Here is a 26,172-nt window from a genome sequence, read left to right as displayed (position 1 = left end):
GAGTTTTTAACTCTGCCTTCTAAGTTTTCTGAGGCTCTCCTGTATTGCCATTAATTTTTTATGTAATATTCTCTCCAACATCTTCTTTAAAAAACAGATAACTGCTGCTTCCAGTACTCCAAATCCTCTCTCCTTTTTTTTTGTTCTCTCTTTTCCTTTTCTCTTAGATTCACTGCTTACTGTTCCCTCTGATCCTGGTCTCTTATTTACCTTAAAATTGGATTTAACTGTCTTTTTAACTTCCTCTGATTTTGTAAAATCCAGTTAATACTGGCTACAATATATTATGAAAAGGATGGACTGCTTCTGACCATATAGAGGAGACATTAAGTCAAAGGCAGCGCACGCGCGCGCGCCCTCACACACACACACACACACACACACACACACACACACACACCCTCACACTCACACACTCTCTCTCTCTCTCTCTCTCTCTCTCTCTCTCTCTCTCTCTCTCTCTATGCGCATGATGACTTGTTTCCAACCATTGTCTTTTCATCTTTTCATTGTGCCTGTCTGTGACCCTATATGGTGGTTTTTTTTTTTTTTTTTTTTTTTCCCCACAGTATTGTTGTTATTCCATTCTGGACTTTTCAGTGGTTAATATAGGCAGTCAAATAGAAATCCGAACACCCACCACAATGAGACTGTGGAATGGTTCCATTCAAAAGGAATCACCACACATGTTAAGATCTAGATCATTTATCCCACTAGGAGACAAGATGATGCATTTTTGATGTGTAGAATGCGATTGTCTGCTTGTGGATCAAAACTGCACCCATTCTTGCCTTTTCTTCCCCGACTGAAACTGGCATCCATGCATGTCTTTCTTCAGGCCTCCTAAAAATCGCACGGTGAAAGAGCCATATGTACGAATGATATTGCAGCATTTTCCAGTCAAATCACCAAAGAGAAACCTTCATCCGATTGGCAGTGTGGGGGTAGGCATTATTGTGCAATAGGATTATTCCATCCGACAACATTCCTGGGTATTTTGACTTTATGGTGTGTCGCAGTTTCTGCAAAGTGTCTTCATAATGCTGTGCGTTGACTGGTTCCACACTGGAATAACTCGATGTGCAGAGGGCCCCTGCAGTCAGAGGAGGAGATCATCATTACCTTACCAGAACTTGTGTGTAGAGCTTTCGATTTCTTTGATGGGTGAAATATTGGATGTTTTCACTGTTGGCTTCACTGTTTGCTCTCAGCCTGTTAGAATGCTGTTGGATGGAATCATCCTGTTGCACGATAATGCCTAACCCCACACTGCCAGTCAAATGAAGGCTACGTGTCAGCGATTGGGTTGGGGAATTATGCAACATCATTTATAGAGCCTTGATCTTTCACCATGCGTCTTTCATATCATTGGCAACTCAGAAAAAGACATGTGTCAGTCAGATAAGGAAGTGCAAGAGGGGGTGCATTCTACGAAACAGGAATTGATCGTGTCATCTTCCATTGGGGCAAATGTATCAACGTGTATGGCAATTACTTTTGAATGGAACCATTTTGTAGTCTTGTTGTGGCTGGTGTTTGGCTTTCATTTGACTTCCCCTCATAAAATAATATAGCTACAGTACAACACCTCTTATTTTACAGCCGCAGTCATCCTGTCATTCCAAATAGGGCGCCAGTCTTTTCCATTGCTTGTAAACACTGTTCAGCGCTTGCTTGGTGTTATCACATTGTTGTCCACATATTTTCAGATGCACTGTATCCTGTAGAATGTATACACACAGCGGTACTCGTTCCAACAAAAATCTTACCGTGTATTTTTGTATATGCTTCAGGTGAATGTCTGAACTCTATACTGGGGAATTACATTATATTGTGGTATTTTCAAAATTACGACTAAGTCTCCACTAGATTGTAGAATTCACAGCTAATATGCCTGAATATACATATTTCCTATTGCAGGTGCCAGAATCTTTGGCATGTTATAAAATTATTATTCAGTTTTTAATATAATTAATTCATTTAATGAATTGCTGTCCTAAGGTTGAGTATCTAATAAAGGTAATGTGCCTAATAGTATGAGGTGACTAACAGAGATATCTTCATTAACTTTCGTTGCCATGGCAAACAACTTGCTAATGTGCCAACATTGTGTGACAAAGTTAATTTGGAAAAAAGAAAAACAAATAGCAAATCTCTAGATAACCATGCAGACAAAGCATCTGATATGCTTAAAACATTTCATTGTTTCTTGGGCAGACATTTGTAGCTTGTTAAAAAAGTCTGAGCTTGCTTCTTGTCTCGAGGCTATGTTTGGCCATCTCAGTTTTTGTTTTTAGAATTACCTAAACAAATTAAATAAAACACTCCAACTGACCAGCCTTGGGTACAGTATGTTTTGCGTGGAAGAATCTTTGAACCATCCCTTTTGTCTGTCAGTATCTCAGTTGAAACTACAATGTAAAGTTGTCACTTCAAGATGAGTTAATTCACCAGAGACTAATTGAAACAGGGTTAATGATTTCAAAGAATGAATTAATTTCCACCCCAAGTAAGAACTAAAATATTTTTTTGAATTGCAATCTGTTAACTGTAATGAAATTTCTCATTATAAAAAAAATAGTTTTCAAATAATTCATGACACTTTTTTCTCTTACAGTACCATTTTATACAGTCTTATATAGCTTAAGCTCAGTTAAAAATATTGTTCCGGTGTATCGACAAGCGCCAGCACAAAGACGAAGATCGCAAGAGCAAAGAAGGCGGTGAGACGACGTCAGCCAGTAGCTTGCTGATAAGGACCACAGCATGGCAAGAGCGGCCTCTAGTCGAAGAGAATATAAGTGCTGCTCCTGCCAGCCTCAGCTGGACAGTATTCACACTGTACTAGGAGAACACTATGATAGCAGAGACATGTGATCCGTATCAATTTTTCATGGACCTTGTATACAGCAAAGGGCACTGGTTGTTTTCATGTTGCCCATTGCTTGTGACACCATTGTCAATCTGCTTTATTGAAATAAAACTATTAATGTTGTTTGCTTCAATTGTTGTATAGCATCCTGAGAACACAGCATCCCTTAGGCACCCTATAAGCGATGAGTGGGCAGGACCCCACAATATAGTTTAAATTAATATAGTCTTAACAGATGTGTCTTACCCTAACAGAAGCTTACAGACAAAAGGGAGTGGAATGTCTAATGTTAAACAAAATTACACAGATGGTTTTGGAAAAAGCTTAATTAGTTGTCAATTACAGATATTGATCAGAGTGATGATTCTTCCGGAAAACCTGGAATTCTCAGGGCATTATATTTTACCTGGAAAAATCAGGGAAATCTATAGGAAAATCATAAAATCTCAGAGAATTGAAACTTGGTTTTATTGAGTTTTATAAGTCACAAAGTTTGAAATACTAAATATCCCTTAGTGTGTTAATTATATGAATATTATTCCATATAACATATCGATGTTTATAAACTGTACTTAAACTACTGCTTACGGCTAGTGCATATATCTCAATTGAGAGAAAAGAAAAGACATTATTGCCATGTGCCACCCCTCCTCCCACCCCCTCCTTCTAACCATTAATTTATCAGGAGTTTTCTAATAATACCATCGTCCTCATCGTACCTGGAATTCTCAGAGACTCATCTTTTTTACTGTTTTGAAGAAGCCACCCTGTTGATGAAATTTTTGGTGACACCCCTTTTAAACATCACAGCTGTTGCCCGCCTGTGTTACATGCATAAGATCTGGTGTCAGGACATTGTACTGGTTGGTTCTTTGCAGTGCTGCACGGATACTCTTACTACATGGAAAAGAGAAAAATATTACCGTGTCAGTATATGCTGCTGCAACTCATCTTGTACATTTAAGGGTTCTTATTCTATTAGCAAAAGTAAATCTTTGATGTGCATGTTCATCACAACTGAGGAACATAGTTAAAAGGTCAATAAGAAACAGGAGAAAAACAAACATGCATGCATGAAAAAAATGAAAATAGTGAAAGGTAGCCTTTGATATCGACTAAGTAGACTATAACCTTACACTATGTCCCAAGATAGGTGAGTTGATAATACATATGAAGAAAACCGAAGTAGTGAGTACTAGGTCTAGTTCCACCAGCAGCAAAAACTCTGGTTATGTAGAACATGGTTGACTGAATTACATCTTCCACATTACCATTCAGTTGGTTATTATTTCACACTGGTAACTTAGTATCTTATGTTTGCGGGTGTTGCGCAAATAAATTGTGTTGTATCCACAATGCAATGGGGTTGATACGAAAACAGTGCAGACCATTGAAGTAAAACTTGCACCAGCAATGTAACAATGACAAAGAGAAGTTCCAAACACATGTCTGGGTAGAACCAGCATTGATTACAGCAAGAACAACAGCAAGTATACATTCTACAGCAACTAATAACATCAGAGAATGCAACATCATCTACATGACTATTCTTGTGTTTCAATCCTTTTCTGAAATGAAAGACAGACAGAAACTATGTTAGTGTTACCTCCATCACCACCTTACAGAATTTATTGTATTAAATCTAGATATTCATGAAAATCTGTACTTTTATGCTATTGCCTACAGAATGGATTTGGTCTACTCAATTAGTTGTGTGTGCTAGAGGATCCTGATAAATTATCTTCTAACCAAGTGTAGTAAGTGGTGTCATGTTAGGACAGTAAAACTTGAGTTCTTCTCTCTAACCTTGAATTTTACAGGTACATGAAACAGGAAATCGAATCTGATCGTGAATGGCTCACCAAGATAAAAGGGTTAAGTGGGCAGTGTCATTTTGCATGTTTGAATGATCAGTGCAGATGTTCCAGTGCTCATTGTATTATAGGGGGCCTTTGTCACATATTGTACTTTCACCAAGGAAGTAGCCTCAAAGGTATTGCATCTTTCAGATCCATAGTTAAACGACATCTTACACATTGTGCGAAGTTTTGAATTTTCCTGTGAAATGAAGAATTATTGATCCACTTCTTATGACATTGTGCCAATGTCAGACAATAATAGGAACAAAGATCAACCTACAAGGCTCACCTCCATCATGTACAATGTTGTTAGTGGAGTAAAAAAAATCAGACGTAGCATCCTCTCGAACTCTAAGCAATTCTACTGCCCTGTGCAGATTGTTTTGTGAAACATGAAAAATATTGTTACATTTATAAAGATTTGGTTTGTCTCTTTTGTTATAAAAGTGATCAATCTCAGTCTTTGTGCTCTTCATGCCTGAAACACAGTAAAAGCAAAATTTTAGAAATGACTCAGAGCATGCAGTATTGTTGCTATGGAATCCTAAGATCGGTAAATCTCAGAAATTACTGGTAGGTTTGCAGAGTTTAGTGAAAACTAACTTTGTAAGTAGATACGGTCACATCAGATCTCTCATTTATTGGAGGAAAATTTGTTTGGTTCTTAGTTCACCAGCCTATTACCTGTACAATAATCATATAACAGCTTTTAGTGGCTTAATTTGTCCTTATAAGTGGAAAAATTAACATGGACATTGAATATAAATAGGTTGCAGAGAAAATGGAAGTTTATGAAAATTTTTTCATGTTCACAATGGGATTAAGATACGCAAATAAGATACAGGCTTATAATTCTCATGTCACCTTCTCCTGTGCCAATATTTGCAAGAGTCTGCCCAAATAATTGTACAAGTACCAACAGTCACGTTTTGGCATTTCAAGTGCATCTGCCATCTTCCAACACTACTTTCAGCAGCTGCTGATTCAGTAAACCTCAAGAAGTGACATTACTTAGACAACATAATTATTACAGGTTCCAACTTACAAAAGGACCTTCAAAATCAGTTATTGCTATTTTGATTTCTCCAGAAAACTGGCTTAAAATTCAATTTGCATAAATGCCAGTTCTTATAGAAATCAGCTTTATTAACAATAAATGTGGTAACCTTCCAGTATACAAATATGTGCAAACAATTGACCAAATGCTGCCACTGAAAATTTTAAAAGGGCTGCAGTCCTTCAGGAGGAAGGTAAATTACTTTTGTCAGTTTATTGGTAATGATGCCCAGGTCTTCCACCCTCTTAAACACACCAAGAAAAAAGGGAGCAAAATTTCTAATGTTCAGGTTGTAAGCAAGCTTTTCATCAATTTAAAAAATCATTCTTAGCAGCCTCTTGTTTGGTTCCATACTCTTCGTAAAAAATTCATACTAGTTCCGTTGGGTCCCAGTATGGAGTTGGGGGCAGTATTTCCACACGAAGAGGAAGGCAGGACTGAACACCCCATAGCCCTTATCTTGAAAACTGTAAATTCCATCCAGCAGAACTACTCACAGATCAAGGCAGAAACTATTCTCTATAGTCTTTCTGGTGAGAAAGCTTCTCATGTGCCTCTATGAAGTGCAATTTCACCTGGTGATGGACCATAAACCATTGCCAGACTTGTTAAGTCCCTGATCATCGTAGCTGGTTGGGATGGCACTATATCTGCAGAGGTGGCCATATTATTATTGTCAGCGCATAATTATTGGACCATCTACAAGTTGATCAAACTTCATACTGTCACAGGTGCCCTCTCCATGCTGCAAGTGTTGTACCATAAGGTCCTGGCCCTCCTGCATGCAGGACAATGTGGTACTGCTAGAATGAAGTGCATGGTCAGCCATCATGCCTGTTGGACAGTGATAGTGACATCAAACACCTCACCTGGACATGATCTGATGAAGCCTTCAGAAATCACCCCTATATGTTTTCTCATCATGGATGCTCCCAGCATCCATGTTAATTTTGGTGGTCAATTTTGTAGTTTAATATGGCTCATCATCATGGTCATCTAATCTAAATTTTCGTATGTCTATTGCCTCCACAGCATCATGTTGGAAATAACCATTGGGTCTTTCTGCACCTGCCAATGGTGGGGGCCGCATCTGCAAAATATACGTCTTTGCTGCTGAGCAGTATCTGTGTTGCCAATTTGCATGTGCAGTACCACCACAATGTAGCATATAAAGTCACTTTTGACACTTTTTTGTTAACTTCTTGGCTCACTCCAAGGGTGGCTGCAAGATACATGGGCAGAATATCAGTGGGAGAGTTGAAATATGCATGCTTGCATGCTGAACTCAGTGATGATCTTGATTATTTATCTGTATGCTGACTTCATTTCAGTTTGTTATCTGGTGGCACCCAAAGAACATTTAATGTATGACCATTAAGATCATTTTATGGTATAAGCAGGGAGATAAGGAAGGATGGAAAAAAAGAAAGAAACGAAGAATAGCAGTTCTGATAGAGACTATTCAGATAAGGTCATGGTCATTTATGAGGCATGTTCATAAAGTAAGTGTATTGTGACCATAACGGACTGTGGTTTTTTGTTCTTTGACAGTTGACAACACAGATTGGTAGAGGGGGATCACTTGATTGAGTGAGCATCGCAGGAACATGTCAGTGAGAAAACTCATGTTGTAGTGTCCAGTTGCGTGGAAGATGTCAGTAAGAAATCCTAGGTGCAAGTCACGTGCTGTGATCTGCTTCCTACTCATGGAAGGAATAACATTGACTGAAATTTTTTCATGAATGAAAACGATTAACAGCAAAGGTGTTATGAACAACATGGATGTGTTTAGGTCGTGTCGGGAGACAGAACAAATGTTGATAATGAATAGAGCAGTGGAAGACCTTCCATTTTGACTATGAGATGGTGCAAAAAATTGAGGAAGCTGTTCATGAAGACTGATAGTCAACAGTGGATGAAATTTCTGCAATGTTTTCACACTTCTGGACTCTCGTATACAAGACACTCACAAGAATGCTGGGATACTGGAAACTGTGAGCAAGATGGGTTCCAAAACTACTGACAGAGTAGCACAAGAAAAACTGGGTCAGTAGCACCCTCAACACTATTGTGAGACACTAAAAAACTCAAAACAAGCTTTCAGAAACAAAAGAAGGGTGATGTTGATAAGAGGAGTGTGCTTGTAGCTCGTCCTCACACAGCCTTAGGAACTCTTGGACTCATTTGGTTGGGATGTTTTGAACTACCCCCACATTCCTCTGACTTGACGTCTTCATATTGTAATCTTTTCTCCTTCCTGAAGGCATACATGAGTGGAATTAAATTTTCAACCAACGACCAGGTGTAGAAAGAGTTTCTGAAGTGGGGAAAGGAGCTGGTGGGGTAGTTCTGTGAGGAGGGCATAAAGAAGCTCGTGCCATGGTTCATCACATGCATTGAACTGCATGCATGGCAATTATGTGGAAAAATAGTCAACAAATGTATTGAAAAATATTCTGTATTTTGTTCAAATACAACTTTTCTAAAAAAGAATAAAAATTAAAAATTCTGAATGTGCCTCGCATAATTCTACATCTACTTCTACATGATTACTCTGCAATTCACATTTAAGTGCTTGGCAGAGGGTTCATCGAACCACAATCATACTATCTCCCTACCATTCCACTCCCGAACAGTGCGCGGGAAAAACGAACACCTAAACCTTTCTGTTCGAGTTCTGATTTCTCTTATTTTATTTTGATGATCATTCCTACCTATGTAGGTTGGGCTCAACAAAATATTTTCGCATTCGGAAGAGAAAGTTGGCGACTGAAATTTCGTAAATAGATCTCGCTGCGACGAAAAAGTCTTTGCTTTATTGACTTCCATCCCAACTCTCGTATCATATCTGTCACACTCTCTCCCCTATTACGTGATAATACAAAACGAGCTGCCCTTCTTTGCACCCTTTCAATGTCCTCCGTCAATCCCACCTGTAAGGATCCCACACCGCGCAGCAATATTCTAACAGACGACGAACGAGTGTAGCGTAAGCTGTCTCTTTAGTGGACTTGTTGCGTCTTCTAAGTGTCCTGCCAATGAAACGCAACCTTTGGCTCACCTTCCCCACAGTATTATCTATGTGGTCTTTCCAACTGAAGTTGTTCGTAATTTTTACACCCAGGTACTTAGTTGAATTGACAGCCTTGAGAATTGTACTATTTATCGAGTAATCAAATTCCAGCGGATTTCTTTTGGAACTCATGTGGATCACCTCACACTTTTCATTATTTAGCGTCAACTGCCACCTGCCACACCATACAGCAATCTTTTCTAAATCACTTTGCAACTGATACTGGTCTTCAGATGACCTTACTAGACGGTAAATTACAGCATCATCTGCGAACAACCTAAGAGAACTGCTCAGATTGTCACCCAGGTGTGTGTGTGTGTGTGTGTGTGTGTGTGTGTGTGTGTGTGTGTGTGTGTGTGTGTGTGTGTGTGTGTTTGGGGAAGGGGGTACTTAGCAGATATTTAAGTGGAATATAAACCACCATTTTTATTTTGATAATTATCATTGATTTTGATAACTGTTCCTGTATTTTGATTTCAGGTGTACAAAGCTTACATAAGGCAAAATCTCATTCACAGCAGCCAGATGCAGGATGGAGGTAATAGGTTAAATTTTGTAATATGTTAGTTGTAGTCTGATAAGGGAAAGAAGGTTTACTGTCTTGGTGTCATTTCATACCTGCATCTATTCTTCACATTAAGTAGCAATCTATCCTTTTTATAACATTGTTTTTTTTTTTATTCTGGATAAGCTTATTATGTTATTTAATTCATTATCACGTTGAACAAACTGAGATGGCAGAGTAGTGGAATACTAGCCTCTTAAGTGGGCGGAGATAATGTCAAATGAATGTGTGGTCATTGGGTTTAATTTTCCCAAAGTTACATTTCATCATATTTGGTAAATGCTCTGCTATGCTCTCCCAGTAATACAGTGTTCTACTGGTCTGCATCTTTTGAATTATCACTTCAGTTGTACCAGTTGGTAGGTCACTGAAATTTCCCTGGTTCTTGAAATCTGACACCATATATTTTTCTTATCTCCCCTTATCATCCTCACTTCCTTAATCTTTTCTTATCTTCAGAGTTGGTTATTCAACATGTACTAGCATTTCTATTTGTTGTCTTCATTTATTTCACTATCAGAAATGTTCTAGCTTTCCTCACAGTTTCCAACTGAATTTTTAACCTACCTGTAAACCTTCAAAGTGGGATTCTGTAGACAGCCTCAGATATTCCTGTAGGATAATAGTTATGCATGGCACAGTGGGGACCAGCTTCTGTAATGTGAGAGAAGCTAAAATTTGTTTGTGGCTTCATGGATTTATCATATTTGTGTAATAGGAATCCAGATATTCAGCACACTTTGTGCTTCTGGCCTTTTTGATTTTGAACTTGCGCATCATGCGGCCTTCCGTTGTGTTTCAGCTCTGAGTAGCTGACCTTTTGAAGTACTGCTAAGGATTTAATGAACTGAGGCATGAATGTATTGCTTTTGGAAGCAAATATTTATTGTGGTTCCAATGACATCACTCAATTCTGAAAGAAGGTAATAACTTTTTATCATGAATAAGTGACAAATTGATATATTCAAACTCTACTAATATAGCTTCTTCACTGTCATAATCACCAACCTGAACTAAGTGTGTTGAATTCATCTTCAGTGTTATAAAGATCCTGGGTGATGAAAATATTGTTTTTGGTTTTATGTAAAATAGAGTGGTACTTTTTAGTTTTACTATTGGACTTTTTATTATGGAGACTCAAATTTATGCTTTAATTACAAGTGAACCAATTGGACATAAATTGAGTTATACCAATATTTTTCTTGTTTTATTCTGCATTAGGCTGTATGGAGCACTTTGATTTTAAAGTTCTATATATGAATTGTACTTTAGATTGTGGCAAGGATTGTCCAGTTTCAGGCATCTTCTCTAGGAACTGTTCACTTTAAAACTATGTAACTTGAAATGTATAAAAAAGTGTATATATACACTTGAAGTGTATAAAAAATCCATTTCCCATCACCTTTTCTTATGAGGGCTTTAGACCTCCAATGGCACATTAAAAATGGTTTGTACCAATTTAGAAATGTCATACTGTACAATTTTTACAAGAGCTATTTACATTATTTGCTCATTTTTAAAGTAATTGTATCTACCAGTATTCTACTTCTGCAAAATCACAGTTTCGCCTGAACCAGCTACTCTTATTCATGTTGATTATGACTGGCTCAACCTGAAGGACATTTACGACTGGCTCAACCTGAACGACATTTTCAGACAGTTCATATTTCTCCCAGTAGCTGTCTTCAATTTTCCTGGCATGTTTAATACACTTTCTCCAGAGTTCTGGAGTTATAGCATGTATGGCTTCTCATCATGAAATTTTAAGTGCATCCTTACTTCTACAATTTTCTAAAGTGTTAGCTGTATTTGTTCTTGCTACTTATCCCTTTCATAAGGCCATATGATCTCCATTGGATTAAGCTCAGTATGAGCCACTGGCTATCAAACAATATTTACTTCTTGTTGAAGTTGTTTCTTGTTCCAATTTCTTTATTGGTGTTTGAAAATAAGGCCAATCTGGGAGTATCAGCCCCGCCTTAGTCAATTTACTAAAATCATCAACTTCAGGTGGTAGTGAAATATCATTTGATGCTACCCAAGGTATGATTTCACCTCTCAGCCTCGGCATGCTTGAGTTTTTAGTTGAAGAATCGACCATCATATGATATGGTGCTTGATCTATAACAACAGCTGACCTTTAAGGCAATAAACTGAGGACTTTCTTGAACCGTTCGTCATAATTGGCCAATTTCATTTTGTTGTGGTAATCTCTGGTTCCTTTCTTCCAAATAAAAACAAAGTTCTGTGCCATCGAGAAATCCTCTTCATTTCTGATGTGATGTGGAAAATTATGATCTATTTTCCAGCTCCCAAGGTGTCTGTAACTCTCCACAGCATTCGTAAATTTGTTGAATGTATGCTCAGTATTGATTATAGTTTTCAAAGCTATTTTCTGAAGAATCAACCATGTTTTCTTGCCATGCATACTCCATTGTCCAATTCTGCCCACACCAGGTCTCGTCTGCAAAAAAGATCTTGTAGCCCTTTGTTTGTAGCTCTCTCATTTTCCTAAAGGAGGTATTTTGGGATACAGCATCTGTCACAGACTCCATTAGCATTGGTTTTCTGTTAAGTATTTGGAAACAGAGTCTTAAGGTTTTAACTGCTTTCAAAAGAGTAGAGAATGAAATTGTTTGGTCCTGCCCACTCATCATGTATAGGGTGCCTAAAAAAAGCTGTGTTCCTGGAATGCTATACAACAGTTCAAGAAAAAACATTAGTAGTTTTATTTCAATAAAGCGGATTGATAATACTTAACTTTAATGTACAAAGGTGTCACAAGCAGTGGGCGACATGCTGCTTAAATCCGAGTCCTTGCTGCACTCAATGTTCAAACAATCAATGCATATGGATCACTACAATGTGATATCGTAGCGCTCTCTGCTAGGCCGTGCTAATACTCTGTGAATCTGTCCACTAATGTCCATGTACTGAGCTGATCTGAGCGGGCGAGGCTGGCAGGAGCGGCGTTTATATTCACGTTGGCTTGAGGTTGGTCCTGTCATGTTGAGGTGCTATTCCGCGCACTGTTGGCCAACATCGTTTCACTGCCTTCTCAAGTCTTGCATTCTTCATTTTTGTTCCGGCACTTATGGTTATGCCAGAACATTCCTCCCCCCAAAGCATCGGACCATTGTTGTGTAGGGAGTGCAACCATGGTGGGGGCGGGGGGGGGGGGGGGGGGGGGTGGTAGGAAGGAGATGGGGGCAGGAGTGTGGGCACATTGTTGGGCTGGAAGCTGCGGCTGCAGGAGACATCAAACTTACGGCCATACCACACCATATGGCCTGCGCTTTGGCGGAAATGTCCCCCGGAAAATGACCAGAAGGGTACACGTCCACCTCCTGCTGCCTGCCATGAACCAGATGAAGGTGGTGACTGCTGAGGTGTGGGTGGGTCCAGCTCCCATCGGTAGGATGAGAGGAGATGCAGGAAGTTCCACCTACGTTTCCATGGGGTCGTCCCACGGTGTCGCAATGACATACTCTGCTGGATGCTGTAGGTGCAAGCCATGGGGACCTGAAAGAAGATACATACAAGCGCCAAGTCTATGGACGATCTCGCCTTGTGCCTACCGTCTCCTGTCACTAAAAATCGAGTAAAAGACAATATCATGTGGTGCGAAGTGATACTTGCAGACTTCCTTCGGTGCCGGATGGTGAGGAGGTTGGAGCAGGTGGAGCAATGTCTGACGGCAATGACCGTGAAGCAATTGCGCCGGCGATGGTCCATCTCATGGGTGCGAATGATATGAGGCGAGAAACAGTTGCAGTACTTGATCCCTAGTGTGTGTGAAGCGATGTTTGGCCATCTGCTGCTTCAAGGTTCTGACAAAAAGTTCTGCTTCGTCGTTTGACTGTGGATTGAACAGTGCACTAGTTAAATCTTATATGCCATTGCGTTCACAGAATGTTTCAAATTCGTTCAACATGAACTGAGGGCTGTTGTCTGACACTTTTACTTCAGTTAAACCTTCTAGGCAGATGATTGATGACAACACCTAAATTGTGCTGCGTGATGTCGAGTTCATTGGCACAGCAAAAGGAAACTTGCTGTACGAGTCAACCATAATCAACCAATGAGTATTGCAAAAAGGGCCCACAAAGTCTTTGTGCACATGTTGCCGTGGTTATTGTGACTAAGGCCAAGCAGAGAATTTTTGCGGCAGATCGTTGAAAAATGGCTGGTGTGGAAGCACTGCCAAAAGGCAAATGCAGATATTTAAACAAGCCCAAATGAGTATTTACTATACACACTTTTTGAGATTCGTCATCGAGCAGTGTTTGAAGATATGCTTCGCACAAATCAGTTTTTGAAAAGTAGTGTCCAGTGCCTAATTTGCCCATGAGATCCTCTGGGCACAGCAATGGATAAGTATGAATGACAGTTTGTGGGTTGACTGTAGACTTAAAGTCAACACATAGGTGAATGTGACCTGAAGGTTTGTGGAGCAAAACCAGTGGACTTGTCCATTGACTAGCTGATATGGGCACAATAACTCTGTTATCTTGCCATTCCTTAAGTTCAGCCGCGACTTTGTCCTGTAATGCAATGGGAACAGTTCTGGCCCAGCAAAATTTTGGCTGAGCATTGTCTTTCAGCATAATATGTGCAACAAAATTGTTAGCTTTGCCTAAACCTTCAGAAAAGAGTTTCAGGAATTCTTTTAGCAAGCTAGTTACACTGCCTTTTGCATTGAATGCAGACACTGACAACACATTGTCCTGAATGTTAAAGCCAAACAAATCAGAAGAATCAAGATCAAATATGTTCTCACACACGCGTAATTGTAGTACTGTAAAAGTCATTGTATGCGAGCGATACGTGGCAGGCAAAGTACATGTTCTGAGAATGGTAGTGTCTTGTCCATTATAAGCTTCAGTTGTGAGCTAGTTTTAGACAGGCATTGTGAGCCTAACAGTTCATATGTGTGACGATTGAGCAATGTGACAGAGGCACCTGTGCCCAACTGAAATTTCCCACATTTCCCACAAATAAGTAAATGAACAAAAAGTTTGTTTGACTGACGGATGCTTGCAAGTTGCAGTCGAGTTGAAATATACTGCATTAATGACATGGGCATTGTGATGAGAGTTTTGTGAGTGGGCTGAATTCTTATGTTTGTTCTGTTGCAAACATACGGATTGCACATGTCCTTTCCTACCACAAGCATAACAATGAGCTTGTCGGGAGGGGCAGTCCGGCATTTATGCTGTGAATAACACCTACGACAAGACTTAATTCTGTTAGCCTGTGTAGCTGCCTGTTTAGCAAACTGCTTATGCGGCATGGAACGTTGTTTACTCGGCTTGGTTAGCGCAAGCTGCCGGTGCGGAATGGGGCGATCGCAAGCAAGGGTCGCAACCCGGAAAATAGCTGGCTGCTCAAATACATGAGCTGACAAGGTACCGGAATCATACTGATCTAGCATTTGCACTACCTGCTGAAATGATGGATCAGACAGTTTCAAAATATGTTCTCTCAATTTGACATGATACAACATATCTGAATATAAAGCACCACAAGCACATTTAATTTACGTTTCCTTGTCATAACTTGCAAATCTGTTATCCTCTCATGCGATAAGTTTGTTCTGACTGTTTTTTTGCAATGAAAGAATTGATACATAGCTGCTACCACATTCACTTGTTGGTCATAATGGTCAGTCAGTGAAGAGATAACACTGTCATATGCTAGTTCACTCAGAGTGGTGTGAGGAAAGAGTTTTTGAATTAATCTGGACTCTGAACTTTCTACCATGGATAATAGATAGGGAAGTTTCACAGTAACTGCAAGATTGTGGGCTAGTAAATGTGCTTCGAACTGTGATAACCACTTGAGCCATTCCTCTTCTTGGTCACAAAACTGTCAAAAAGGTGATATAGCAGATGTAGTGATGGTGCTTGTTCTGTCAGGTGCGCAGTATTGGCCAGTAGCTGCTGCACTGTGTTGAGCAGTGTAGATATTGGCTGCGTCTGAAACCGAAACATCTACATTAGCTGTGTGGCATCTAACACTTGCCGTTGTGGTGCCTGAGCAGTGGGTGGGGCAGGTGGGGGGGGGGGGGGGGGGGGGGGAGGTGTCATGTTGCAAATCGCAAATGCAACAAAAAGGCAAAAATATGCACAAACATTTTCTGCAATGCCTACCTGACAACACTGAGTATCAAAAACGACAAGAAACTGTTAAGCAATTAAGTACCCCTGCAAAGTAAAGACAAGAGAGAACTAAGGCACCAGCACAATATAAACGAAAAGTTCATGGCCGTCGGGCTCTGGGTTCGGAGGATTCTCATCGCCAGATGTTGGGTCCCGCCCACTCATCGCGTATAGGATGCCTAAAGGATGCTGCATTCTCGGAATGCTATACAATAATTCAAGCAAATAACATTAGTAGTTTTATTTCAATAAAGCAGATGGATGACATGCAACATAAATCTGATTCCTTGCTGTACACAATGTTCAAACAGTCAATGGATATGGATCACTACAGTCTGATATCATAGCACTCTCTGCTCCGCGAATCCTGTCTACTAATGTCCGTATACTAAGCCGATCTGAGTGGCCGAGGCTGGCAGGAGCGGCGCCTGTATTCACTTCAGCTTGAGGGCGGTCCTGTCATGGTGCGGTCCTATTCTGCACACCATTGGCTAATGTTTCACCGCATTCTCTTGTCTTTCATTCTTTGTCTTCGTTCGGGCACTTGTGATTATGCCAGAACAGAAATATCAGGAAAATCTACCATATTTTCTACCTGTTTGAGGTGGAGGTATTTTAATTGTGACAAATACCGTGTACACGTAAAAAAAAATAAAAATAAAAAAAAGTGATTTGTTCTTGCCCTGGACAAACACAATGTTTTTCCTTGACCTGGGTAACATATTTTCATCCTTATCCTTTGAAGCAGCTGCTACGCTCCTCACTGACAATGATATTTCAAGACAGTGTGTCACTTTCTGGTACACAGGAAACCTACTTTTCTCGCTCACTTGGAAATAAATAAATAGCACTTAAAACTATTACAAGTTCACCCACTGACAATGGTGGTCTCGGAGGCATCTTGATGTGATGTAGCTACCATGCTGGTGTCAATAAGGTACTTTTATAAAATCCATATCCCATTTTATGGTCACAGTGGTTGCGGCTTCTGACAACTACGAAAGAGACTTTCAAAAGAAATCCACGCCCTCTGTTATGTTTATCCTGTACTGAGAAAACATTACTCTAGAAAAACTGTAAAAACCTTTTTTCTTGAGTGATTGAAAAAAGACGCCCAAGACTGGACAATCTGTACTATGATCCAAAATGAAATTCATATGTTGAACTTTAAAATTAAATTGCTCCATATGACCTAATGCAGAATAAAACAAGAAAAATATTAGCTTAAGTCATTTTGCGATTGGTGTATAGGTTTGTTTGTAGTTAAAGCCCAAATTCGAGCTTCCATAATAAAAAAATGCGATAGTAGACTCAGAATTTTTAACTTCTTTATGTGGTTGTGGGGGATGTATTTTCATTGTTGACGTTACCTTACCATATAGAGGACATGTTTGAGTTGCAAAGAGGACAACTAAAAGACTGCTACACATTTCAGCTTTTTGACAAAAGGCCTCCTCCTAAAGTAGAAAGCACGTGCCCACATGCATGCAAATGCCCCCCCCCCCCCCCCCCCCCCCCGCCAATCCTGGATTTAAGTGCCTGCTCCGGCCTCAGGGATCAGAGTCAGTCAGTGGTCATGTGTGTGTGGGTTGCACTTATGTGAATGTGTGTATTTGTACTTCAGGAGGAGGCAAAGGTATTGCAGTCTTTTGTTGTGTATGACTGTGACTCAGTGTCTCCTCTATATGGTGAGTACCAGTCTGTGCTTTTCATGATGTTGTCGTTATTCCATCCTGGATTTTCCATTCTTTGATTTCTTCTAACTCTGAGATGCATATATGCATTTTTGGTTGCCTTGTGATTTGGTGATGTATTTATGCTACATGTAAGAAGAGGTTTTTAGTGTGTAATTTTTCTCTGATAACAGATAGCACAGCTCAGCCTACAGTGCCATTTGCTGAGTTATGAAGTTTTACACTCCTGCAGGAGGGTCTTATTCCTTTCTGCATCCTATCATTTTATCACAAAGCATTCAACAATGATACTTTGTAGCAATATTTTATCATGAGACATTCCTGAGAATCCTGATAAAATACGGGTGAAGTAATTCAATTTCTGCAGATTTTTATTTATATTCTACACTATGTACCTCAAAGGCATTTTTTACAACTTTAACACAAGTGAAAGTTTCTCCTCACCAAAAACTGATCCACATATTTAAAAATGTGTTAGTATGTTTGCAAGACTTCTGATGAGCATTTGTCGGTAAAAAAAAAAAGAAAAAAAGCGAGCTACAGGCTCTCCACTTTTACACTATTGCTCTTGATGCCCACCGGGCTTAAAGCTGCTATGGAGCATTCACCCATGTAATTTCCAATTTCTACACAATTCCCTTTGCAGTACTCTAGTTCATATAATCGAAATCAGATTTTCATGCTGCTTTTTATTCCTAAAACATTTCAATTCATTATGGAAATGAGCTTGTTCCATTTATTTATTGGTGCTAAGAGAAATTTCTATCAAATCTCCACTGTTCACTATACCTACTTTCATATCAAAGCACTTAATTATCGTTGGTAGCTGTCTTGCATTTATCAGTTTTCAGTCATTGTTTATGACCTCATACACTTTTTTTTCAGTTTAACGTTGAATATGTTTGAATGATTTCTTTGTCTGGAGTATTTCAGGTTTACCTTGAAGTTATTGGTGTGTAATAATAGTTTAAAGTTTTGTATAAGACCGTATTGTTTGAGTGATTATTGTTGTGTCTGATGAGACACACTTTTCATATTTACCTTTGAGAGAAAAAATGAAGTATTTGATTGTGTATGAGCACTGCTTATAAATTAATTACTGTTACACACCAATGTTGAACATAGAATGAAATGAGAGGAATGATTCATCTAGAGAAAAGCAGTGTTATGATCAGCAGTTATGAAGGCATGGTGTTTTAATGGTGGACATTAAGTATTAGTCCTGAAAGGAAGTGATTAGTTTAATTAGAAAAAGTTTTATTATCAAATATACTCAGATTTTCTTTTCACATAGGATGATTAAGGTGACCAATAAAATCTTCTCGGTCTCCGTGCCACACCAATTAGTTCAAACTTCACTGACTAATTACTTCATAGTGTTTCTAAATTGGTAACTACTTTCTGCAGTGTGGTTGATGACACTGTCTTTACACATTCATGTTACAGTCACGAGTTCAATTTACTTCATCCATTCTCATGTAAGGCATTCTGTTCACATCTCTCTGCTTCAGCCAAGAAGATTTTATTAAATTGTGTTAGTAAGATACAGTGAAATTGTATGTCATACATGTTGTCTTGTTTTCCACAGTTTAATAGTAAAATTATATTTTTATTGAATTTTTTTGGGGTATGAGAACTTGCTCCTGTGATTTTATTGGGATGATATCAATAATTATTAAATTAGGTAACAGCAGTTCTGCAATTTTCTTCAGTAATTGTTGTTGTGAATGTTTTCTGTGACCACCTCTCAGTAGGAGGATGAATGCCAAAGAAAAAGAATATCATTTGAATGACAATAACCCAATTTTAAAATATTAGGAAGACTACTGATGAGCAATAACTAAACTGTTCTTCATGCAGGGATGTTATTAAATAATATTAGTAGCTGTAATACCACAGTTGAAAATAAACTGATATTGCGTGTAGCTTAGAGTGTTATCTGATTACATAGTTAATCATTGCCATCTTTTGAACTTGAAGCTATATATTTGCTCTCTATTTACATGTTGTACAAACTTGATCCTTAATTCATTGAAGTAAGGAGTTTTCACATATTGAATTATGTATCTTAAATCATAAGTATATATAAATCTTTAAACTGACGTTAGTCACACCACTTACTTGTGTAGATTTTACTGTATTTGTTAGGTATGCCTGATGATGATCTTCTACCCGTTGCTGTGAAGGTTGTCCATCCGAACATGAATGAGCTCTTAAGGTACAACAGATGGTTGAAATTATGTATTGTCACTGTGCTAACTTTATCTCCTATAAAAATTTCATTTTGATCTTGTAATGTACAAGAAGGTGGAGGTGTCTTTGCCCTTGTTATTGAGTTTTGTGTTATGGTACATTTTTTAATTACTAATATAAAATTTAGTGAAGTTTTGAGAGCCAAGGGAGGAAATGAGTTCTGTTTGGTCAATCTTGATTGGTCTTTGTTTTGAATGGTGTCTGAAGCAGTATACATGACAATCTTCAACATATGAAAAGAAACAGTAGTGCCAGGTAAAAACCAACTAAAAGGGGTAGGGGGGGGGGGGTTCCAGAATTATGAAATTATTCCAGAAACTACGTACAATTTGTTTAGCTGCAGATGGCACATTACACTACAGAGTTTGCCAGAAAAATGTATACAGTCTTTGTCAGGCTCTATCGAGATATCGATAGTGTCATTCGATTTGAATTATGAGTGTATTGTAGTAAGGTCTTTGGCTCAACAGATGTTAGTACTTTCATCTCAGTATTGAGAAAATAATATGGCTGGAGCACGCTTGACATTCAAGCAAAGAAAATGAATTGTGAAGTGGTTTTTCAAGTTTGATAATGCCGTTGAAATGCAGCATCAGTGGAGACGGGAGAGTGAAACAGAATCATCAACCTGCCTAACAATTAAACACATTATTGACAAGTTTGAATTGCATGGAATGATTTGTGATATTCACAAAGGAAGATCAGGAAAACAGCGTACAGCTAAAAGTCCTGCGTCATTGGCTCTTGTATTGGAAACGTTTGTTAATTCTCCAAAGAAGTCTGCTCCACAATGTGCACGTGAAGTGGGGGTTAGTAGTACAAGTGTACAAAGAATTCTGAAAGCTGCAAAGTGGAAAATTTACATTCCATTATTACTGCATGCGATTAATGACGACGATCCTGATCGGCGAATGCAATTTTGTGAATGGTATCAGCAAATGGTAACTGATGACGAACAATTTGGTATTGTGGAGTGACGAGGCACAATTTAAACTTAATGGACCCGTGAATCGGCATAACAGTGTGTACTGGACACCGAAAAATCCGCATGTTTATGTGGTTAAAGCGGTCAATCTCCCAGCGGTTCATGTGTGGTGTGGAGTATCATCTAAGGGCTTAATAGGACCCTCTTTCTTTGATGCTACTGTCACTGGAGAAGTGTACCTGGAAATGATACGCACATCAATTTTTCCAGGTATACATGTGCTTTATGGAGCTGAAGAAGAGGTCTTCTGCCAACAGAATGGAGTGCGACTATATTACCACCTAGCCGTATGAGCTTTCCTGGCTGACAATTTTTTGGGGCATTGGATTGGACGAAGAGGGCCCATTGAGTTCCCTCCATGGTCACCAGATCGAACACTTATGGACTTTTACTTGTGCGGAACTGTGAAAGATAACATCTATCAATGTAAGCCACACATGTTGGAGGAACTTCGACAGGAGATTACAGTGACGTGCAGCGATCTCCACTGTAACATTGACGTAGTTGCAATGAACGCTCATTGTTCTGTTATGTGTATGGCAATGTTGAACAAATAAAAGTAATCATGTGCTAAACTGAAGGCTGCACAACATGTGTGATCAATTATTAAATGTAAAATAAACGCATATGTAATACTTTTCGTTCCTTAAGATGTGTATACATTTTTCTGGCAGACTCTGTATTTGCAATAATCAAAACACTTGAACAAAAAAAAAGCCCAAAAAATTATGACAAGAAACTGGTCACCAGCAGGTTAATGATGGGTGATGCATAGGCATGTGTGAGGAACAGGTAATTTCATTGGATTTTGAGCTTTCCCTCTTTTCATGGCTTTAGGAGCAACACTCACAAACACTCCCCTTTTCCACTCAGAAGCACGTGCACCATCCCCCCCCCCCCCCCCCCCCCCCCCCCCCACACACACACACACACACATTAACGACCAACATTATCTCCATTTTGACAACAGTTATCTTCTCCATATCAAAACATCCCTCCCTCCCAGGCTATCTCAACATGCTGATAACTTTACAAATGTCTTTACAGCCAGAAAACATTCTCCCTGATTAGCCATAAACAAATCTCAGCATCAATTTTTTCTTGTAGCCCAAATGACACTTCTAAATCGTCACTTATACTCAGATCTTTAGAAATCCTACTGTAATCTTCATCATGTTTTTGGTTACCTCTCCTAGTGATATGAAATTTATAATACTGTGCTCAAAGTCCTGGGCTGACCCCAAGCCTCCTTCCCAAAGTTATATTCCATCTCTCACTCAACTTGTGCATTATCCCATCCCTTTCCATGCCATTTCATCTCCTAATCCAACAGTGCTTGGGTTTGCCCTGTGGATGACTCAGGTACAAGACTTTTTCTGTATATTCACCCAGTACATCCTACTGCTCACACATGCTTCTTATGTGATTGAAGACAGGGCCACGTGTGAAAGCACTCCAGTCATGTACAAGTCTTGATACAAGCACTGTTCAACACTATCTTTGTATGGTAAATAACCAGTTGTATATGTACATGAATGGATATCGTCAAACTATGCCTAATTGCAAAGTGTCCAACTGCCTACCTTGCTGCGCACTGCAATAGTTATGAGTGCAGAAGCTGCTACAATATTATTGCCATTTGAGTTCACTCACTCCCCACCACCACCACCACCATCACCACCACCACACATTCCTCCTCCTCCTCAGAAATATAACTCTGGGAAGTTGTGCCTCAGGATGCCTTTCATTCAGTAAACCCCTCAGTCATTCTTCCACAAGTCTTCATCCTCACCAGAAGATGATGGGTACCAAACTCATTGAAATGTTGCAACAAGGCGATGCCACCACTCAGCTGATAACCTGAGAAGAATTCATCAGTGGAATACACCGAGAAAGACTGAAATCACATTCATCCTCATATGTCCACTTCCCAGTGCATAAATTATCCTTTGTTTTCATTTCCCATTCCAATTCTCTTCTGTCTCAGTATTGTGTCATTTGTTTCCAATATTATTAAAAGTTTTACCAATGTTATTGAGACCCTGGTCTCTAGACTTTTTTTCCTTCGAGAACTTTGCTACCCCTACCTTGTTTCTCAATCTGTAGACCCTCCCCCTCCATCTGCGACACTCTAAAACTATGTATTCATCAACAGTCAATGATGTTATGATCAAAGTGACCACCTGGGTCTTGGTTTGTGTGAGGGTTTCTATTATGATGGAATAGCAGAAACGGGATCCAGAGCTTCGTAACCATTGAGATCAGGTGAATCATTACTTCTCTTCATCTTTTTACATGAGGTGACTAAAGTCATAGGAAACCAATATGCACCTATACTGATGGCAGTAGTATTGCATACACAAGGTATAAAAGGTCAGTGCATTGGCAGTGCTGCCATTGGTACTCAGGTGATTCAGGTGAAAAGGTTTCTGATGTGATTATGGATCCATGAGGTGAATTAGTTGGAGCTAGCATGGGACATTCCATTTCGGGAATCATTAGGGAGTTCAGTGTTCCAAGTGTCAAGATTGTGCCCGAGAATACCAAATTTCAGTCACTGCCTCTCAACAGGGTGACACAGCTGCTGACGGCCTTCATTTAATGGCCGACAACATTGGCATTTGCATAGAGTTGTCAGTGCTAACAGACAAGCAACACTGCATGAAACAGCCACATTAATCAATGTGGGACATACGAACATATCCAGTAGGACAGTGTGGCAAAATTTGGTGTTAACAGGCTATGGCAGCAGACAGCCAATGCAAGTGCCTTTGCTAACAACATGACATCATGAGAGTGGCTCTCCCGGACTCATGAGCATATTCGTAGGACCCTAGATAACTGGAAAATTATGACCTGGTCAAATGAGTCCTGATTTCAGTTGTTAAAGAGCTGATGGTAGGGTTTGAATGTTGTGCAGACCCCACGAAACCATGGATGAGAGCTGATGGTTGGGTTTCAGTGTTGTGGAGACTCCACGAAACCACAGACTCAAGTTGTCAACAGGGCACTGTGCAAGCCAGTGGTGGCTTCACGTGAAGTGGATAGGGTTCTCTGGTCCAACTGAACTGATCATGGACTGGAAATGATTATGTTCTGCTACTTGGAGACCATTTGCAGCCGTTCATGTACTTCATGTTCTCAAACAATGATGGAATTTTTATGGGTGACAATGTGCCTTGTCACCAGTCCACAGTTGTTCATAAATGGTTTGAAGAACATTCTGGACAGTTCGAGCAAATGATATGACCACCCACATGGCCTGACATGAATCCCCCTGAACATTTATGGGACATATTTGAAAGGTCAGTTCATGTACGAAATCATTCACATGCAAAACTTTTCCAGATATGGATGGCTTCAGTGGCAGCATGGATCAATATTTCTTCAGGAGACGTACAGTGCAACAAATTGTTGAGTCCATGCCACACCGAGTTGCTGCATTCTGCTGGACAATAGGAGGTCCAACTGAGTGAGGTGGCGCAGTGGTTAGCACACTGGACTTGCATTTGGGAGGATGACAGTTCAAACCCAAGTCCGGCCATCCTGATTTAGGTATTCCATGATTTACCTCAAAATCGCTTAAGGCAAATGCCAGGATGGTTCCTTTGAAAGGACAGGACCAATTTCGTACCCCATCCTTGACACAATCTGAACTTGTGTTCCATCTCTAATGACCTCATTGTCACTAGGGCATTTAACACTGATCTCCAAGGAGGTCCGACACAATATTAGGAGGTATCCCATGACTTGTCACCTCAGTGTATGCAAACTTGACTTTAAAAATATTAACTAGTGCTTGTTCAGTTGGGTGCAGGATTCGTGGGACATCTTGCCATTTAGTTTATACTGAACTGCAATGCTTTACTGCTTGTTACACAACACAACAAACAAGGAGCCACATTGCTATCAACATATTGTTAACTCAAATGTGCCCCATGTTTACTTTACAAAAATCAGATAGTGGCATGCCAGCTGGACTAACGCTGAGATTCAAATAAAATCAGATTTTAAGGAAAAGCAGTTTAACGGAAAGGTCTTACTTCTACCATAACACTTGTCAGGAAAATAGTCACCAGCAAGTATCAAAGCCAGTAACAACAGCTTTCTTTGTGATACATGCTTTTTTAATAACACTATGTGGATTTCATAAATGGACATCCAACTATGTTTGTTTGCGTGGTCATTTTCCGCAGCAGCTGTTAAAATCTGTTACTATAAGTTATCTGTCTTGAGCTGACTGCTGTTTAATTAAAAAGCATTACACCAGATGCGTTTTGCTTTTATTTATGAAGCATCTTCTATGGTTATTCTTAAAAATGGATGCGTTCGTACATTTTTGGTTGTTTTAGGTTAAAAACAGAGTTTTGTTTCTAAAGGTGGTGTGCAGGTTACCTATAGTGTTTCTTTACATATCCTGTTCCTTCCCTCCTTGATAGCTGTGACTAGTGTCAAAAGCCTTCGTTTCCCAAGTCCTCAATCTAGTACAAATTTCACGATACCCCTATGTAATTGAACTTTTGACAATAGGCATAGGTGTGGTACTGAGTCATATGCTGTTTGGGTATCAAGAAATACTGCATCTACCAACTGCCTTGACCCAAAGCTTTTAGTATGTTATGTGAGAAAAGTGTGAGTTGAGTTTCAGATGATAAGTGTTTTGGAATCTGCAAAATACTAACGCCAATTCTTTACAGACGAATGGAAAAAACTGGTAGAAGCCGACCTCGGGGAAGATCAGTTTGGATTCTGTTGAAATGTTTGAAGGCAATACTGACCCTACGACTTATCTTAGAAGAAAGATTAAGGAAAGGCAAACCTACGTTTATAGCATTTGTAGACTTAGAGAAAGCTTTTGACAATGTTGACTGGAATACTCTCTTTCAAATTCTGAAGGTGGCAGGGGTAAAATACAGGGAGCGAAAGGCTATTTACAATTTGTACAGAAAGCAGATAGCAGTTATAAGAGTCGAGGGACATGAAAGGGAAGCAGTGGTTGGGAAGGGAGTGAGACAGGGTTCTAGCCTCTCCACGATGCTATTCAATCTGTATATTGAGCAAGCAGTAAAGGAAACAAAAGAAAAGTTCGGAGTAGGTATTAAAATCCATGGAGAAGACATGAAAACTTTGAGGTTCGCCGATCACATTGTAATTCTGTCAGAGACAGTAAAGGACTTGGAAGAGCAGTTGAACGGAATGGACAGTGTCTTGAAAGGAGGATATAAGATAAACACCAACAAAAGCAAGACGAGGATAATCGAATGTCATTCAATTAAATCGGGTGATGCTGAAGGAATTAGATTAAAATCACTGATGATGACCGAAGTAGAGAGGATATAAAATGTAGGCTGGCAATGGCAAGGAAAGCGTTTCTGAAGAAGAGAAATTTGTTAACATCGAGTATTGATTTAAGTGTCAGGAAGTCGTTTCTGAAAGTATATGTATGGAGTGTGGCCATGTATGGAAGGGAAACATGGACGATAAATAGTTTAGACAAGAAGAGAATAGAAGCTTTTGAAATGTGGTGCTACAGAAGAATGCTGAAGATTGGATGGGTAAATCACATAACTAATGAGGAGGTATTGAATAGAATTGGGGAGAAGAGGAGTTTGTGGCACAACTTGACTAGAAGAAGGGATCGGTTGGTAGGACA

At 39.5% G+C, this 26,172-nt stretch overlaps 1 protein-coding gene across 3 annotated transcripts in view; it reads left to right on the top strand.

The window, feature by feature from the left end:
• Positions 1-26,172, top strand: part of LOC126475426 (uncharacterized aarF domain-containing protein kinase 2-like) — a 102,776-nt gene that overhangs the window by 9,567 nt on the left and 67,037 nt on the right. Inside the window, exons 3-4 of one of the 3 annotated variants that reach the window (XM_050103271.1) lie at positions 9,342-9,399; positions 19,430-19,499. The exons of 1 other annotated variant lie outside the window; for it this stretch is intronic. In XM_050103271.1, the coding sequence (XP_049959228.1) occupies positions 9,342-9,399; positions 19,430-19,499 (128 nt within the window). The remainder of the gene's footprint in view (positions 1-9,341; positions 9,400-19,429; positions 19,500-26,172) is intronic. One more of the 3 variants, XM_050103273.1, reaches the window with a different exon arrangement.

This window comes from Schistocerca serialis, chromosome 4 (genome assembly GCF_023864345.2).
Source record: "Schistocerca serialis cubense isolate TAMUIC-IGC-003099 chromosome 4, iqSchSeri2.2, whole genome shotgun sequence".
NCBI classification, from domain to species: domain Eukaryota; kingdom Metazoa; phylum Arthropoda; class Insecta; order Orthoptera; family Acrididae; genus Schistocerca; species Schistocerca serialis.
Note: the sequence above shows the minus strand (reverse complement) of the source record. Positions and strands in the feature narration are given on the sequence as shown.